Consider the following 17,493-nt stretch of genomic DNA (forward strand, 5'->3'; position numbering starts at 1 on the left):
TTTATATCTGAAGTGGGTAACAGAAGAACTGGTTTAATAGTAGCTCTGAGAGAATTTTGTGTGGTAACTCTGTTCTTTCTGTAAAGACAGAAATTTTCCTTTCCCATTACCACGTCAAATGCAACTTTTACGTCTTACCTACCGTGTTCAAAAACCACTTTGTAGTTGCTGATCTATACCCTCCGCCTCTTTTTTGTCTGATGCTTTGTGTGTGTATAGCTTTATTAGCTGTCTTTCATTTTTGCCTCGACTTTTTGATGGCCTCTTTGATGCTACCACTCAAGCTGCTGACTTCCCTGGGGCTAAAATTTCTTCCTCTCTCAAACTATGCTGTTTTCTTCCCTAGTCTTCACCTTAAAATTGACATCTTCAGGTGCTTCTCAATAGCTTTCTTTTGCACCATTCGTTTCTTTAACTCCTTCTCTGTCTCTTTTTGTGCACTTCTGGGCTCTTTAAAGAGACTTGAAATCTCTGTGTGGCAAATAATTCATATCCATGTCTGTCGGTATATACTGATGTTTGTGAAAGTAGTGTGGTAAATATAACTTTTCTATAAAAATAGATCTGAGCCATGTCTATTTATTAGGTGTAAGTGGTTAACTGGCTTATTCAACATAACTCTTAACCGTCATGCTAATATGTCTGGTCAGTTATTTGTTCATTCATTCCTGTGTGTTGATGTGTTTTGCTAATGGTGTTACATAATTATGTTCACCTTGCTGTCCATAAATAGTTGAACTTTTCATGGCACGTGGTCCCTGATAAGGAACCAGGTGTACTGCAAATGAACTACTAGTTCTTAGAGTGAATTTTTGACTTCTAGCTTTGATGTAATTATTCAAGACCATAAATAACTGAGATAATAATAAATACCTAGCCTGATTAATGAAAGTAATAAGGGTAGCCATGCTCTGCAGAACTGGAATGTTATTGATTCTTTGGCTAAGGATTAGCATCTTGCCTCAGTTTGAGTTGAAATGTGATCTGAAAATAAAAGCCTCAGGAGAGAATTTTAAAAATCCATTCTGCATAGTTCAGGTAGAATGATGACACCTATGGAGTATATTTAACTATCCGTTTTTATTCCAAGTTTAGTACATTTGTCTGTGCAAGAGAGAAGCAAGTGCCCTGGATATGGATGAGACTTCACGATAGTATGCATCTGTATATATTAGCTAGCTTTCTATGTGAAAAGCAAAAACATTAATACTTGTAATATTTCTTTGGAAAGGCCAAAGCTGTGTCTCGTGTCTGACAGGCTGCCTACTGCAACCTTATGATCCAATGTACATTCAATAGGAAACTTTACCAAGTGTTCTTTCAAGTGAGCTGTAGCATGGCTTTGGTGTTTTGAGAACGTGATCCAACTTCTGCAGCTACAGTGGCCCAACCCAAGCTTTGGAAGTCCCTAGAGGCTAACACTGATTTGAGGGTAACAGTTTTTGACTCTGTGGTAGGATAAGCAGAAGGCAGAGTGTATTTCTGTGCATAGCATGAGCAGAAAATAAATCATTGTTTTCGATGGCAGTACTCACTGTCCAAATGGATTAGATGGAAGCATTTCTTGAACTAGACGAGCTCTGGTCTGCAGGCTGTGGGTTAGACTTCATTTTGCTTTGAAGCCGTGATTGTGATGTCCAGAGTTGCTGCCGTTTTCATTGCGCCAAAGAGCCTTGATGATGGTTTTCTGTCAGATTTATGCTGTAAAAACTTGGTAGGGAGGGGGAATAGCAGGAAATTCATGTAGTCCTATTATAAAATAACAGATGTCAGGCAGGAAAGCACAACTAAACACTACTGCTCCATGTCAGTGCTGTCCTTGGCATACCAGCATCTGGAGGAGGATCTAACAAGTGAATGCCAGACACTTAACATTGTGCCTGATAAAGACAAACATAATGGAAATCCTTGTCCACATGGAGTTATAAAAGCTGAATGATCAAGTAATGCTGAGTGTTTCTTGGGAGGCATATTATTCATGGACTGCTGCTTTCTCTCTTTTGGTCCTTCCAGGTGTTCCAGGACCTTGGCACTTCTGTGCTGTTGGGTGCGTTTAGAGGATACAACATCTGCCTCTTTGCATATGGACAGACAGGTTCAGGAAAAACTTACACCATGATGGGAACACCTGTGAGTTACTATTTAGCGTTCAGTGACGGGTTTAGCAGATACAATGTTTACTTTATTTTTTAAAATCTAGACTATGATACTAGTTGAGCAGAATGCTTGTATATGTTTTACTTGAGGTGTGTATGGGCGGGTGTGGTGTGTATGAACATGTAAAATAAGAGGCTAGCTTTTATGCCTAGGCATCAACTCAGAAACCCAGAAAAAATGGCATAGTTTAAATGTTTCTTTGAGATAACTTTCATCTTGCTATGTATGAATCTTGTTGCTATGCTAGAAGACAAAAAGTATTCAGGACATACTCCTGAATGCTTCTAGTTTTTAGAAGCATATAGCTCAAGATAGTACCGTCTATTCCTTCTTATGTAATTTTTGGCAGTCTGAGCCATGCTGAAATTAAGTTATTTTCACAAATGAAAACGGATACAATTCACAGGTATATTTTTGTAACATTATCTACTTGAGACATTTATTGGTGGCAGAGGCTACCCTTTGCCTTGTGGGAACTATATTTGCTTTACTTCCAGTTTTGAAATTAATTTGAATGGTGTTTGTAGAAGCTGCTGCATTTTAAGCTGCTTGGCTACCAGGAACTACTTAGAGTGCGTTTTAGTATTGGTACTCAGATCCACGGAGAGAGTTAAGGATTCCTGTGCTCTGCTGCAACAGGAGGCGATCTGATCTTTATCTATGATTATTCTTGGTTATTGGTGTAATGTGAGTTGCCCCTAAATGAGAGAAATTTTATTTAACAATTTGTATGAGTGGGCCTCTATCTCCTACCCCTGAGAGGTTTCAATTTAAAACGTGAAACAGCTTGCTCCAGTCCTAAAGAGAAGAAAAAGGCTGGTCTGGCCTGGTTTGTGTTCTGGACAACAGTTTGGATCTTTATTTTATTTTATTTTTTTCCCTCCAATGACATCAATGATAGGATTTTGTCAAATCAGGGCCTGGGTTCTCTGTTCATATTGTTTTAAGTCAAGATTAACTCCATGAAAGAGTTGTAAAACTGAAAAATTATAAAAATCAGGGTTAATGAAAAACAAACTTGATTATTTTCGTTGCATTATTTTGAAAGTATCTTAGCAATTTATAATGGCCACATCTTGAAATTATCATTTTTCCTTTCCAAGGAAATTTCCAGGTAGTAGTTTTTCTAAGAGATTTCTGGATTATAAAGTGATTTCTTTTTCCATAAGAATCCTGTTATGATCTCATTTTCAATAACATGTATTTGCTGGGAAATGGTGTTTGTAATTGGGAAGAATCAAGCGTTTGGTCTGCACTGAACTCTTGTCTGCAGTAGTATATTCAGTTGGAGAATCTGAACCTTTTTTTTTTTTTCCTTTCCTCCTCTCCCTTCCTATTTTTAAAAGTACCTTCTAAAAGTCTTTCATGCTGTTCAGCAAGGGGTTTCCACCTGAGCCTGAAAGTATTTCTAAGGGTGCATGGGCACTGCAGTCACTGAAGTGTGAGCAAGCGTGCCACAAGAACAGTTCACTACAGCAGGACTTCAGTGCTGCACAGACTGTGTGGGCAAAGCTCAAGTTAGCTAGTTGAGGTACGACTAGTGGTGCAACCAGGCAGCATGAGTTCTGCAGCCCATGTCCTCTTCTGGCTGAGAAACTGTACAGAAGACAAAGCTATTCGAAGCTCTGTGATAAAGCTGAGCATAAAGAAATAGAAGTAGAATAAGGAAAAATAAAATACTAGTAATTGGTCAAACTTATGTCAGTGCTGGCCTAGCTGCATCTACACTGAACTGCCGCACCTCTGGTGTAGACGTGCCTCATGCCTTTACATCAATCAGCTCTCGGTTTAGCCCATGAAGCCTCTCTACTTCTCATTAATGCTGTATAATTTGCTTTAAAATGACTTTTTGCTGTAAATAGGGTTTTACTGGGGCCAAGATGGCTGATATTACACAGCACGCTAGTCCCTGTAGTGTTTCAAAGTGCAAGATGCTTCAGCTGTGCATTGCCATGCTGTATTCCAAACTGCACTCGAGAGTGATTTGCCTTGTGCTCCTCTATACGGTCATTACTTTGATGTTGCAGCATGAATCTGCGCTTTCCTCATAACTTGATTTTTATTTAATAAATGAGTTTTGCAAGAGCAAAAGCAAATATATTAATTTTTTTATTATTGTTATTTATAGGCGTCGATCGGATTGACACCTCGTATATGTGAGGTACTTATTTTTTTATTCCACTTGTGTTTGTTTAAGCTATTAGGTTTTCTTGTTGGATTTAAAATTCATAAAAACTTTTGACTCATGCAGGGTCTCTTTTCAAGGAAGGATGATTACTCAGACCAGACAGCATCTTGCAGAGTAAAGGTCAGGTAAGAGTGTCACCGTTTTGGTCAATGGTATGAATGTTTTCAAAAATATGTCTCTATAATCAAACAAAGCAAAGACTCTCTTTTTGTTTATGTTTTCTCATGCGTTGATCATTTTGGGGCAAGGGAGAGAACAGTGGAGGAAGGATGAGAAAGTGCTGATGTTACTTTTGAGTGTTGTCTGTTCACTTCTGTATAGACAGCTGAAATAGGAGTGCTTTAAGAATTTACTTCCTGTTTGTCTAACTCTTACATTAAGCCATAATTCCTAAGTTCCATTCTTATTCATAGTTCCCTTATTCATTCTCTTATTCCTAGTGCCTGGTGAAACAGTGTGTGTGGAAATTTGGGGATTTAGACTTACTAGCTTTAGAAAAAGCTAATTTCATGAGTTTTTAAATGAAACAGTGAATATCTCCTGCTGCTTGGAAATTAACTTATCAATTCTTTCTATGTGCACTGCATGGGAAGGGGCAGTAACAGAGGTAATGAAGATAAATGTATTAACGGAAAAATCATGAAAAATCAATGAAAGATTCATGTAGTTACATTGTATGAAGAGCAATTATATGTGCTTTCTTTTCTTTTCACTTTTTTCTTTTCAGTTTTCTTGAAATCTATAACGAGCGTGTTCGAGATTTGTTAAAACAATCAGACCACAAGAAACCTTACACTCTTCGAGTTCGAGAACACCCTGAAACAGGACCATATGTACAAGGTGAGAGAGAATTTCATTATTAGTATAAGAATTTCAAGTAAATGTGTGTCAGGGCTCTACATATCTTGACATATGTTCCTGGCATGATCTTAATCATTTCGACTGTTGCAAGCATTGAGTAGTCAATTTACAATACGTAGTCTGAAGAGCTCTGAACCTTCTCAAAAAAATAGATGGCTTCCCAGCCCATTCATTATTTTCCATTTCATACTGGTCAGCTCACATGTTGAACTCTACTGGCGTCTCGTGCTCTAACCAGGGCTGAGCAAAGTGGTAAGATGTCAGACCAGGAGTTACTGGTGTGAGGATAAGAATAGGAGTATGACTACTGCAATGTTCTCAGGAAGGAGTGAATCTTATTGGCGTGCACTAACTGATTGGATACGTGGGTACTTTGGCTGCTGTAAGAGACAAAAGAATTGCATAAGGCATGAACTGAAGGCTTGCAGGAAACGATAAGGAAAATGGGACTGAGGATGGGACCATGGCTGTAAATTGAACAGAAGGTTAATTTATTTACCCAGTGAGTCACCAGACATGGCAAAATGTTGAGCAGTTTTGATGCCCAGGAATGTTGATTTCTAGTTATAGTTTAGCTAAAGGAGAAATTAAAGCACTCTTGAGTCTCGAATATGAGTACTGGTGCTGCTTTCTAGAGAATTTTTAGCTCCATGTTGTTTCTGAGAGGTCAGGCTTCTGATATCCAGGCCATTAAATCCTGTGGTGTGATATGGAAGTGAAACTTGCACAGTTATTGAGAAGTCAGAAAGGCACATAACCTTCAGAAGTAGATTACTAAGATGAATTTTGGGCCACTGTGGGAATATATAGGGAAGAAAATGTCAAATGGGCTTTAGAAAATCTTTGAAGAACCCAGAACAGTAAATATAGTGGCATTCCGACCATGTAAATGTGCAAGACAGGTGACAAGCTAACAAATGCTCTTGAAAAACCATGTATGTGGTCTTGCCAAGCCAGGATGCTAGGAAACTCCCAGTGACTGATTCAATTAAACAGTAGCTGAAATTAACTTAACTGAGACCTTTACAGTCAGCATGAATAAGCCTATGAACCCTTACCCTCCTCAAATATTTTGCTTGTTAATGTGAACATGTATAATATAGTGAAGGCTTTGCCACTGTCTGTTATCCCGCTGGCTGGATATCCCACTCTGTTCTCTTTGCCCTCCCAGGAGTAAGTGGTGTATGTGTGCCACAGTGTTTTGCTTTCTTTTCTTTTAAAGAAATCTAACCTGATCAAGAGATGCATTGACATCCCCTCTAACAGGTTCTGTAGACTCTGTTTCAGTCCATTTCAAGCAGCAGTATATTCATAAAATAATAATAATGAAAAAAATAGATAAACGCAATTGTTTAATGTTCCACACTGGGCCGTGAGAAATCATTAAAATCTATATTACCCAAATTAGAGGCCAGTAAACTTCACTTTCCTTCATTAAACCGCAGAAGACCCAGGATGGGTAAAGCTGGAATTTTAATACAATTTTTAAAAATCCCACTCTTAATTCACACTTGCAACAGCAGCCCTTTGTGTGGCTTTGTCTTTTCTAGGAAATCAGCTTTCACGTCAGGTAGCAGAGGAGAATAGATGAAAAAAATGTGTATTTTTTCCATTTCAATTATCTTTCTTGGTTTTAGTTCTTATCTTCTCTCTTGTTGTTTTTGTACTTGTAGTTCATTTCCACTTTTGACTGGTGCACTTACTTCAGGGTCTTGCGTAGTTTTAAACTGGAGTTTGGCCATTGTTGCTTTGTAGACTGATTAGGGCCTAATGTAAAGTTTTCGCGCTACACTGGAGTGTATCTGACCAACGACGTGCCTCAAAATCAGTGCACTAAATCACAGAGAGTAGCTTTATAGTGGGGATTGGAAGGAAGACCCTTTTCCAAAATAATGCAAGCTTCAAAAATTAGTGAGTTTGTTTAGAAAGCACATGCATACACTTCCTTTTCAGTATGGCTTGTCTCTCTAGTGGGCAGAATTCCAAATTTGTCTCTGGAATCGCTGATTCCGAAAGTGCTTGGCTGGCCACCAAGTGGCTAGTATAACACCTGGGAAGGACACATTTAATATGCAAAATGCCTACCACACAAAATTTTATTAGTCCTGTTATATCAGATCAAATACTGATTTGTTCTGGCTTTTAAACATAGAGTTCTGGTCATTTTGTAAATTCCCATTGTTCTCCCTCATTCGCTTTCTCCCTGTATTTTTCTTTATCGTGACATTACCTAGGCTTCTTATTCAGCGAATAAGAAGTGGAAATTAAGTTAATTTTTTATGTCTGAATTTATATAAGAACCCTAAACAGTTAGATTTCTTAGGCACACAAGTTAAAATAACAGCAGTAACGTATCACCTTTTGTACAAGAACCTCAGGATGCGTTATCCACTTTTCATTAAGCCTTATCACAACGTTGTAAAACAGGCTAATGTTATCCGTGCTTTAGAGATTAAGCAGAGACGTGACAACAGATAGGATGAGTTGACCAAGTGAGTCAGTGATGGAGTGAAGCCTGGCATTCCCAGTCCTCGTTCCCGGGACACCTGCAGTATCAGGAACAGTGCGTCTAAGGACTGCTGTTTGTTACCAGTTCTTCATTTAAAATAAGCAATCGGGAAGTGTTTCACATGTACGCTCCCATACACAAGGGGCTGTCTGGCATTCTGGTTCTTTCAGCTGTGCTTTCCCAGCACATCAGCATCCTGTTTAACGGAGAGTTGGAAAATAGATGAATTAATGGTCTCATTAGTATGGCAAACTTATCATTCTTTGAAGAGTAGATGCATAGACATTTGGCCGTTATTGAGGTCTTTCCAGGATTCTTTTTCTACCTGCTTGTTATCTGAGAACTTCGTTGTTGGTGGGGAACAGATACTAATTATTTTCTTTTAGCAGCTGCTCATTCACCACACAAGAAAAGGTCTTTAAACTGCTTCCTTCCTTGGCAGTTTCCATCCCTTTTCTCAAGCCTATATCTGCAATGATTCCTTGGCTGCATATAATGAAGTTTCCGTGTTTTAAAAGAAAATAAAGTTATAGCTGGGCCTCAGAGGTCTGCCAGTGGGCTGGCTTGCCTTTTGTCACTAGTCTGTCTTCATCTGGAAACTTGTAGGCTAATTCTGTCACTTCTGCTTTTCCAGTTCTGAATTTTTTTTAATTCAATTTTACCCCTTTTGAGTAAGAATTTTATACTCAGATGCAAGTAAAAATTTGAATTAGAACAATTTAATGTTAGAGTTCTGAAATATCTCTTAAGACTTCCCTCTTGATGAGGTTTTGTAATTTTTTAATATGAGAGGAAAGTACAAAAACATGTTAACTTAAATAATATTTGCTGGTTTTGGACACGTTATTAAAACCAGTGTGAATGCTTTGTTTTAGAAGATTCTCTCTGTGTCTTATGGCAGGCTCCAAAAATCTGTGTGTTAATAGCTGTAAGAAAAAAAATTTTTTTTAATGACAAACATGATTCACATTTTTAGAAAAACTAATCTCATGCATGAAAAACAAAGTGATTTGTCTGTTGAAGGCATCATGGGTATTACTAAATGCTGCTGTGAGAGCATGTGAACAGAAGTGCCTTGAGGCTGGTGAGTCAGTGGCTAGGGGCAGCAGTCAGATGACATAGTTCCTTCTTTTAGATACATATATATAAATATATGTTAATAAATAAGTGTATATGTACAGTTTATGCAATTAAGAACGGTAACAGTTTTACTTGAGCCAATCTTTGCATCTTTTGGGAGAGGGATTAATAAAGAAGATCGGTTACCCAGTTCCCTGTGGAACTGCAGCTCCTTGCTTCACACCACAAATGAGCAGCAGTGAGAGAGGCTGGAGGTATTTTGCATGCGGGTGAGGAGTACGGTTAGCTTGGTTTTAATAACATGCAGTTCAAGAAAATTGAGTGGTCCACAGCACTGGTACAAAATGCCCATGTCAACTGCAGTAATATATAGCAATTGCTAGTCTTTGTAATGAGGGCCGTCTACACGCTGAAGTCTTTGGCAGTTTTATATGCAGTCCCGCTATGCAAGATCACAGTGAAGAATCTTGTTACTAATAGCTAGATGGCAGAGATCAGACTTATCCACAAAGTTACTAGAAGGGCAGCTTATCTTGCCTTCCCCTTCCAGACAGTGTGCTGTATGGGAAGAATTTAAATGGTGAGCATCAGGCAAAGCTCAGACACTTTCCATCATTTCCCTGAGATCCGATCTGTTAGGGACTAGCACCTGTGTTTGCCATTTGCAGCAAAGGCTTGCAGGCTCCTACTGATGAGGAGCTCCCCCCTTGGACTGCTGGTATGTAGTTGGTGTCAGTGATATCCAGAGCACTGTTCTTGGATAAAGAACAGAGAGGAAAAATGAGAATTTAACCCCTTTAAGGATGCCCTGTTATTAGGGGGCAATGCATTTTCCATTTGCAAGTCCAGTCAGGAACTCCCAGCTCCCAACACTAAGTATTTTGAATAGTTTCCAGCCCATCATTTTTTCTACGTAAAGGCTGTGAGATTGTAGCCTTTAAAATGCTAAAAGTGTTTCAGTCCTTTGTGTTGGAATTGTTTCAAGCCTCTCCCTCACAGATGGTTGCACTGTTAAGGAATCAGCCGCTCTTAAATCAGGAAATGATGCAATCTATTTTGTTCCTCTGAGACAGATTTCTGGGGGAGATTCTGTCTTACTCCAAGGCAGATTTCTAGATGAGCAAGAGTTTTTGATCTTTCGATAGTACTTGAAAATGACAAATAAATCACATTTTTCAGTATTCTGAGCTCTTATCCACAGTGTTGTGGTCTACAGTGAAACAAAACAAAACCCAAATCAGTGCAGTAGTGAAGTGAAAAAAATGAATAGCCCTGGAGTCCAACTCTCAGATTAAAACGTTTAGGAAGGGACTGCTTTACTCGGGTGCATTGCATGATAAGGTTATGCTTCACAACTCGGGGTTTATTTTTAGGAATCTCTGCAGTGCAAATGATAAGTTATCACCACAAAATGCAAAGGAGACATATTAAACTGGATTTATGTGAAATAAAACGCATTGAAGTTAATTTTGTCTCTACTGGAACTTGCGTTTTGTAAGCTGCTGGCAATGCGATTACAGCACAGCAGTGCTGCCCTCCACTGGGGCTGCGTTAGTCACAACCACCATTCTGCTACCGTAGGCTCTGCAATGCAGTACTTCTCTCATTTGTTTTCAGTTGGCTTTTTCCTAAAAAATGAAATGAATTAAAACAAAAATCCTGAAAGCAGGAGTCATAAAAAGGCCATGTGTTTCATGTTGTGATTTAGATACCCTCTGGGGAGAATAGAGAGCATCAGGACTCTAAGTGTTAGAGGCTCAATGCTATTTAAAATTAAGGACGTGCTAAATATTTTACACAGAGGATGGTTCCTAATTCGGTGAGTCTTGTGAGCAGAACCACTATCCAGAGACAACAGCTAAAAGCTCCTATACGGGATATGTACTCAATTAATAGTGATGACATGACTGCATCTCCATGAGGAATTTTCAGCTATACCATTTTTAAAATATCATTGTTCCATTGCTGAGTTGGAAAAAGACCCATACTTTCAAGGTGCAAGGCGTTTTTATATTAATGTCACTGCATCTGAAGGATGGACTGCAATGTTGTGTTTTGTTTTATTTTGACTAAAATAGTTGCACTAATTTAGAGACTACCTGTAGAACAGGCAGGCATCCCAGCAGAATGTCTTTATGCTCCAGATGTAAGGTAAATTGTTATTATGATCCCCAATGATAAATGAAATGAAGTGAAGTGAATGAAACTTTCTGAAAAAATATGTGTTTAACTCTTTTTAAATGTTTGGCAGGATTGTCTCAACATTTAGTTACAGACTACAAGCAAGTTGTAGAACTCCTGGAGAAAGGAATAGCTAAAAGGTATTTAAAAAGAAATGAGCCCTGTCTTTATTTAACACTTTTTTTCCTCCCCATTTGGATTCCATTGATGTCTGTTTTTTACCGACAGCACTGCTGATGCTTTGTGATAGGATGTCAGGTTTTATGATCGTTGCCTGAAAGATGCTATATATCTTCATATTACCCATAATCATAGCTACAAGGGCTCACAAAGTTGTTGTTTAACATATTTCTTCAAAACTGATCCCTTGCTGACTTACCCACAAAATTCTGCCATCTGTCCGGGATAAAAAAGGCATGTCAGCAAAGTGTTTTTGCCATAAACAGTTTGGCTTTTTTTCCTCCGCTTGCTCATGGCCCTTTAGACTGTATAGCTTTCAACTCGCTGATAATATGTTTTTGTTTAATTTTTATGTAAGTATTTTAAATTTTTACATCAAATCATGTACATGGTTGCTGCGAGAGAACTGTGGGACCTGGCATACCAGTGAAATCGATGACCTGAGCTCGTGTTAGTCAAGTGGTTTTTTTCCTCTTTCTATAGGCAGCCTTGGATACCACACAACTGCCATTAGAGTGATGGAAGAAGAGTATGATTTCAAAAGCAGAATCCTCCAAATACAAATTACAGTTCTAAGACAGATATTAGCTCTTATGATAAGAGAGGTTGACATGTTAGCATATCAGTGATGTTGTCAAGTAAAGAAAAACTAAGCTATATTATGACAAAGACGGAATAGGCAGCAGGATTAATTTTTGCTACTTATGCCTGTACCAATCAGTAGGTATAACTCTGTGATAAAAAGATTGTTTTTCAGAATGGTAACAAAATTCCAGTTAGTCTACTAGTGTAATCCTGCCATGGTCTCATTGCTGCAGAAGCAGAAGATCTAAACAAAATCACTGGTTTGGTATATTGGCTGAAATTACAAACTTTGTTGTTTGCCTGAAACCAGGGCAACTTCCTCTCTTTCTGGGTAACTTTTCAAAAACTTATTTGGAATATACAGAGAGCGCCTATTTACCAGCCGTCTCTATTTTTATAAAATATTTTGCAGAGTATTTATTAGCAGATTATAAACACAATCAAGGCAATGTGAAAGATCGGTAGGCTGGGATATGCTGCCAAGTGAGTATCAGCAGGCTGTGCGTGTGGGGCAGGAGGTGGGCAGCAGGTCGCGACTGCCCCCTGCCCCGGGAGGCAGGCAGGAGCGGCTGGGCCTGGGGGCTCCAGGGCTGAGCAGGCAGCAAGGGGAAGAGGGGAAGCGGCCCTTGAACACGGGGCTGCGTTTCCTGGGCGAGCGCACAGCTCCCGTACTGGTAAGGAGCAGAGGTTGTTTCTTCTAACAGTGGTGGGTTTTTTTGTTTGTTTTTTTTTGGGGGGTGGGGGGGGCGGGCAGGGGATTTGTTGTTTTTAAACCAGGCCCTCTCTAGCAGTCCTCTGGCTACAACTGTCTGTTTTTAAAATAAACAAAATGTGATTTGTGATGTGTACTCATTGTTGTCAGCTGTGTTTTTTCCTTGGCATTTTGCCAGGATCAGGCTCAGCTGCTTACAAATAGAATTTAAAAACAGCATTCAACATTTCCAAGCTTTCCTAAGCTTTTCCAAAAGCATAGCCTTGCTGCTATGTAAAGTAAAGCAAGCAACCAATGTAGATAATAATGTCAGAGCAACTGAAAGTAGGAAAACACGCACCGTATGCCATGAGGAAACAGAACATCTGAAAAACTGACATGAATGTTCTCCCGTAAAAATGCTCATGTGGGATACGAATAGTTGAGATATTGTGAACTTGCCTGCCAGCCCCCCCGTACACTGTGGGAGGTGAGGAACCAGTGCTAGCGCTTCTCCCTTCGCCCCCTTCTGCGAGTCCTGGAGCGCTCTCTGCCCTCTCCCGCTTCACCAACTTGGGTGCTGTTCTTTCATGTCTTCTGCTCGCTGCAGAGCCCTTTGCTCTCTTCTGCCCTTTGCCTGAGTGTTTGTCTTTCCCCTCCAAAACTTGCAGGCTAGCTAGCTTTCTCCTGCTTCCTGGGTTTAGGCTCGTTGGTTGTTGTGGCGCGCTAGGCTGCGCGCAGCCCGGGCAGCGCCGGGTCACGCCGCTGCGGGGAGCGGAGGGAGCGGTGCAGAGCGCCGGCTGCGGCGGGCGCTCAGGCTGCCCGCGCGGAGGTGCCGCCCTCTGCTCTCTCGTGCAGCAGAAAGCAGCATTTCCAAAAGTTTGTGTTGCAGAGACAGTGGCAGAGCGCCAGCACTCCTCCTCCCTCGGCGTTTGGGGCCTGCCAGGCAGCCGCGGCTTACCGGGTGAGAGGGCGAGGGTTGCGTGGCTGCTCTGTCCACGCAAGAGAAGCAAGCAAGCACACGCTACACAGCAGTATTTGTGTGGTATAGGTACACTGAGCTGGTCTCATTGAACTGCCCTAGTGGTGCAAAACTGCAGTAAAAGCCTGTGACAGAAGTGAAACCAAAAAGTTGTGTGACAGCGGCTGTATTCTCAAAGCTCCACGTTCCTCCATCTTCCTCACCACCCCTGTGCAGTCTTTGCCGTTTGTGCTTTCTCTGAATCCCTGTGTAACTGAGCGATTTGTTCCCCTTTCCAGAATCACAGCGGCTACACACATCCACAACGCCAGCAGCAGATCCCATGCTATCTTCACCATCCACTACACTCAGGTTAGCTAAAAATACTCTAACTTCCTTTTCTATTTACTCTCAGAAATCATTGTTCAATGTGTTGTGTATTGTTTAGTTGCCACTGTTTTGTGTTGCTTGTAGTAATCTCAGCGGGAACTGTTATTTATTTCCTTTGAATCATGCTGCAGGTGTGTTGCGTTTCCTACACTGCCTGCTGTCTTGAGTATTTACTGAAGTATTCGTGTTCCTTTATGCAAGTTTATAGTTAGAAGTGATGCCAAAAACTGGCTGTAAAAAGAAATGCTTAAAGTCTATGCAGCCCTTTCAACTGCAATACTCCTTCTAGGGTGCTGTGAAAACTACACGTGGAAAGGTGTTTGCAGTTATGTTTTGTGACGCTCATTGGGGCTCCTTAGTTTAAGTATAGTATTCCTTTAAGTTTTACCAAAGTTTTGTTTCTGTCCAGCATTTCGGCTGTGCTCATCTCTTTAGCATTTGGCACCCAGTGCTCGCGCAGAGACAATGAAGCCTTTCTGTGGAGGAGCTGTATCCTTCCCTGGCAGGGAAGTGCTTCAGTGATCCAATGGACCTTTTCTATCTCACATTTCTAACATCCTGTAATCACAGAACATTTTGGGATGTTTTTCAGTAGTTTACAAAAGAGCTTTGGAATACATTAGTGGAAAATAACTTTGTAAGATCTACAAGAGAGGCTTTCACAGCCGCCGGGCGGTAAAGTTTTTTTTCAAGAGGAAAAAGGCATAAGAGGGTAGTTTCTGTGGCAGCAGAGAAAGTTGTTGAGTTAACGGTTTGACCATAGTGGCCCGAGATTACAAAGAGAGTGAGTGAGACAGTCAGAAGTATAATCAGTTTCAAACAAAAGAAGGCACCTATTTTATTGTCATTAATAAAGTAGGAGGAATAATCTTCCTTATTTATATTTTTGTCTTCAGGCCATATTGGAAAACAATCTCCCCTCTGAAATTGCAAGCAAGATCAACTTAGTGGACCTGGCAGGCAGGTAATAATATACTGAGGGGGTAAAAAGATGACGTTGTCTGCAAATGCTGGTATTACTGGCTTAGAAGTTGGCATTTAACACTTTAAAATTTCATTTAAATAATAGTAAGTCTGATTTTTGTGTATGGTAACTAGGCACATGGAGCTAACATTATATCTGTTATCTGTTCTTCTATATTGGGGATTGGATTTCATTGGAGAAGGGAATTGGTGGCTCCAGTGCTCTGCTGTTGCAGACCTTTATCGTAATTCCATTCAAAAACTGCTACCCCCTGCTCTTAGTAAGTGGCTTTTCCAGTAACTAGTCGGAGGAGGTTACCAAATCCGGGCTTGAAAAGAGTAGGCTAAGAGTGTGCTCCTCGTGGCTGCCTAGCCCAGGAGGGAGGAAATTGTTCTAACCCAGAGCTTGCATTGTTTGTGTTCCAGCAGCTCCTAAGTCCCTGAGCTCAGCTACATGTTTCGGTGAGGAATGTGTGTTTAAGCTGGATGTGGCAGAGAATAAGGCGGATATTGTGCTGAAGAGTTGTGCGACAGTTGCAGAATATGACATTTTTCTTTCTCAAGAATGTAAATTGCTGTGGATAAGTGAGCACAGAAAGTAGTTTTGAAGGGATCAATAGTTTTTGCCATGGAGTCAGTCTACTCTTAGAGAGTTTTGTAATGTAAGCTGTGTTCTTAGTCAGAACCACTGTGATTAGGTTGTCCAATTCAGGCTTGAACTTGTGTTTTGATGGGTCTCCAACAGTAGTTTGTGCCAATGGCCTTGGAGGATTGTTTGGGCTTTTTGAATCAAAAGAACAATGTTTCAATTAAAGTGTTCAAAGTATATTTGTTTTTAACTGCAGAGCTTGCAGTTTCTGCTTTCTTGTATGTCAAAAAAAAGGAATGATACTTTCATACTGATTAATTATTAAACATTTTTATTTGGTTTGCATTATTTTTCCCATGCTTATGTGCTTCAGTGAAAGAGCTGATCCCAGTTACTGTAAAGATCGAATTACAGAAGGAGCCAATATTAACAAGTCATTGGTTACACTGGGAATTGTCATCTCCACTTTGGGTAAGCATACTAATTCTTTATGTTAAAGGATGTTAATAAAACCATAGGACTCACTCCCCATGTGCTATGTTTTAATCTTTATATTTACAACAAGAAGCTGAGCAGAACAGTTGTCTGGCTTCTTCATAACCTATAATAACATTTAAGAAAATTAAATAGCTCTAGTAGAAAAGGATAACTCCTTTCATGAGCTCTGTCATATTTTTATTTCAGCACAAAATTCACAGATGTTCAGCAGCTGCCAGAGCATAAACACCATAACAAGTGAAGGGGAAAGTAGTCATGCAGGCAGTCCCTCCGCAGGCAGCATCAGTGGGACCAGACGACAGGCTTACATCCCGTACCGTGACTCCATCCTCACCTGGCTGCTGAAGGACAGTCTGGGGGGCAACTCCAAGACCATTATGATTGCTAGTGAGTTTGGTTTCTACTCACTGCTAAATTTTTGCACTGTATTAGCCCTGTAAAATACGTTTTTACTGGGGTGCAAAGTCAGCTATGGCACTTATAAAAATTTTCACATGGTAAGATTCTAAGTACTTCATAGGATATGCAAGGAGTAATCTTACTGAAAGGAAAAGATGTGCTGATTGTGCATGAAGTTAAGCATAAGAGATGAGTCTTTCCAAGGTTACAGCTTTGGTGTAATGTGATTTATTCACCTATAAATGGAATCTTGAGAAGCCAGTCTCTGTGAGCTTGATGAAATATCCCTAAGGATATTTTTGTTTTTGTTTTTAAAGAAGCCAAACTAAAAAAATCCACCTTTTTGAAAAATGCTATTTTAAAGAGATTGCTTTTTTATAATATTAGTGCTTGTGTTCTCTCTGTAGCTATCTCTCCTGCCAGCTCCAGCTATAATGAGACCATGAGTACCTTAAGATATGCTTCTAATGCCAAAAATATAATTAATAAGCCCAGAGTGAATGAGGTGAGGCTTTGAGCTCTGCTTTTCATTCTTGTTCAGTTCTGTTGGGTGTATTCTTTGACTCTTATTTAGTGTATGCGTACTTTGAATAAAAGTCATACCTCTTTTTCCCATGTTAATCAAAGCTCAGTAGGACCCTGGCTACTACAGAGAAATTTTCTATAATTCACTACAGCTTAAATAATTTAGAATTTCACACCTATTAGACATTCTTCTTCTCTGTCCCTTCAATTTCTATCCTTCTTCTCTTTGAATTGCTGTGACATGCATGTTTACTCTGTATCTTTATCCTAAATATTAGCAGGTTTACAGATCTGTTAGGATCATTTGTTACTATTTAACCTGTTATTGTAAATGCACAACCCTTCCTTTAGACATGTTAAAAGAATGCTGTTAAGGCTGCAAGTCAAGAATGCAAAAGTTAATATGCCAGGATTAAGGTTGCCTGTGTAGTCTCAGTTTGACTTCTTTTCAGTGTGTGCGCGTGCACACACACACGTACACGTACACGTGAACATATGAGCTGTGACAGTGTGGTAAATCGGTCTGTTAGATTGCGTAGAGGTCCTACGCACACTGCATAAGTTAAAACATGGCAGGGTGTTAGTTAGATGCTGCGCTGGAGATCTGGATTCTCTCTCTGCCCTGCTGTATAGCATTTTTGTGCAGTGCTAGTTCAGACACTTAAACTTTTAATGTGTACGTGTTCCTCATTTCCAGCCTTTGTTCCACATTCATGGAACAGGAAAAATACGAACA

General features: G+C 39.9%; 1 protein-coding gene across 10 annotated transcripts in view; it reads left to right on the forward strand.

The window, feature by feature from the left end:
• STARD9 (StAR related lipid transfer domain containing 9) overlaps positions 1–17,493 on the forward strand; it is a 115,575-nt gene that overhangs the window by 49,326 nt on the left and 48,756 nt on the right. For 3 of the 10 annotated variants that reach the window (XM_068945997.1, XM_068945998.1, XM_068945999.1), the window contains exons 4-13: positions 2,014–2,130; positions 4,286–4,318; positions 4,409–4,470; positions 5,073–5,185; positions 11,047–11,116; positions 13,693–13,765; positions 14,680–14,747; positions 15,709–15,806; positions 16,020–16,220; positions 16,640–16,737. In XM_068945997.1, coding sequence (XP_068802098.1) covers positions 2,014–2,130; positions 4,286–4,318; positions 4,409–4,470; positions 5,073–5,185; positions 11,047–11,116; positions 13,693–13,765; positions 14,680–14,747; positions 15,709–15,806; positions 16,020–16,220; positions 16,640–16,737 — 933 coding nt within the window. Of the gene's footprint in view, positions 1–2,013; positions 2,131–4,285; positions 4,319–4,408; positions 4,471–5,072; positions 5,186–11,046; positions 11,117–12,307; positions 12,416–13,692; positions 13,766–14,679; positions 14,748–15,708; positions 15,807–16,019; positions 16,221–16,639; positions 16,738–17,493 lie in introns of those variants that run through there. The other 7 variants (XM_068946000.1, XM_068946001.1, XM_068946002.1 and 4 more) reach the window with 6 other exon arrangements.

This window comes from Struthio camelus, chromosome 5 (assembly GCF_040807025.1).
Source record: "Struthio camelus isolate bStrCam1 chromosome 5, bStrCam1.hap1, whole genome shotgun sequence".
In the NCBI taxonomy this organism is placed as follows: domain Eukaryota; kingdom Metazoa; phylum Chordata; class Aves; order Struthioniformes; family Struthionidae; genus Struthio; species Struthio camelus.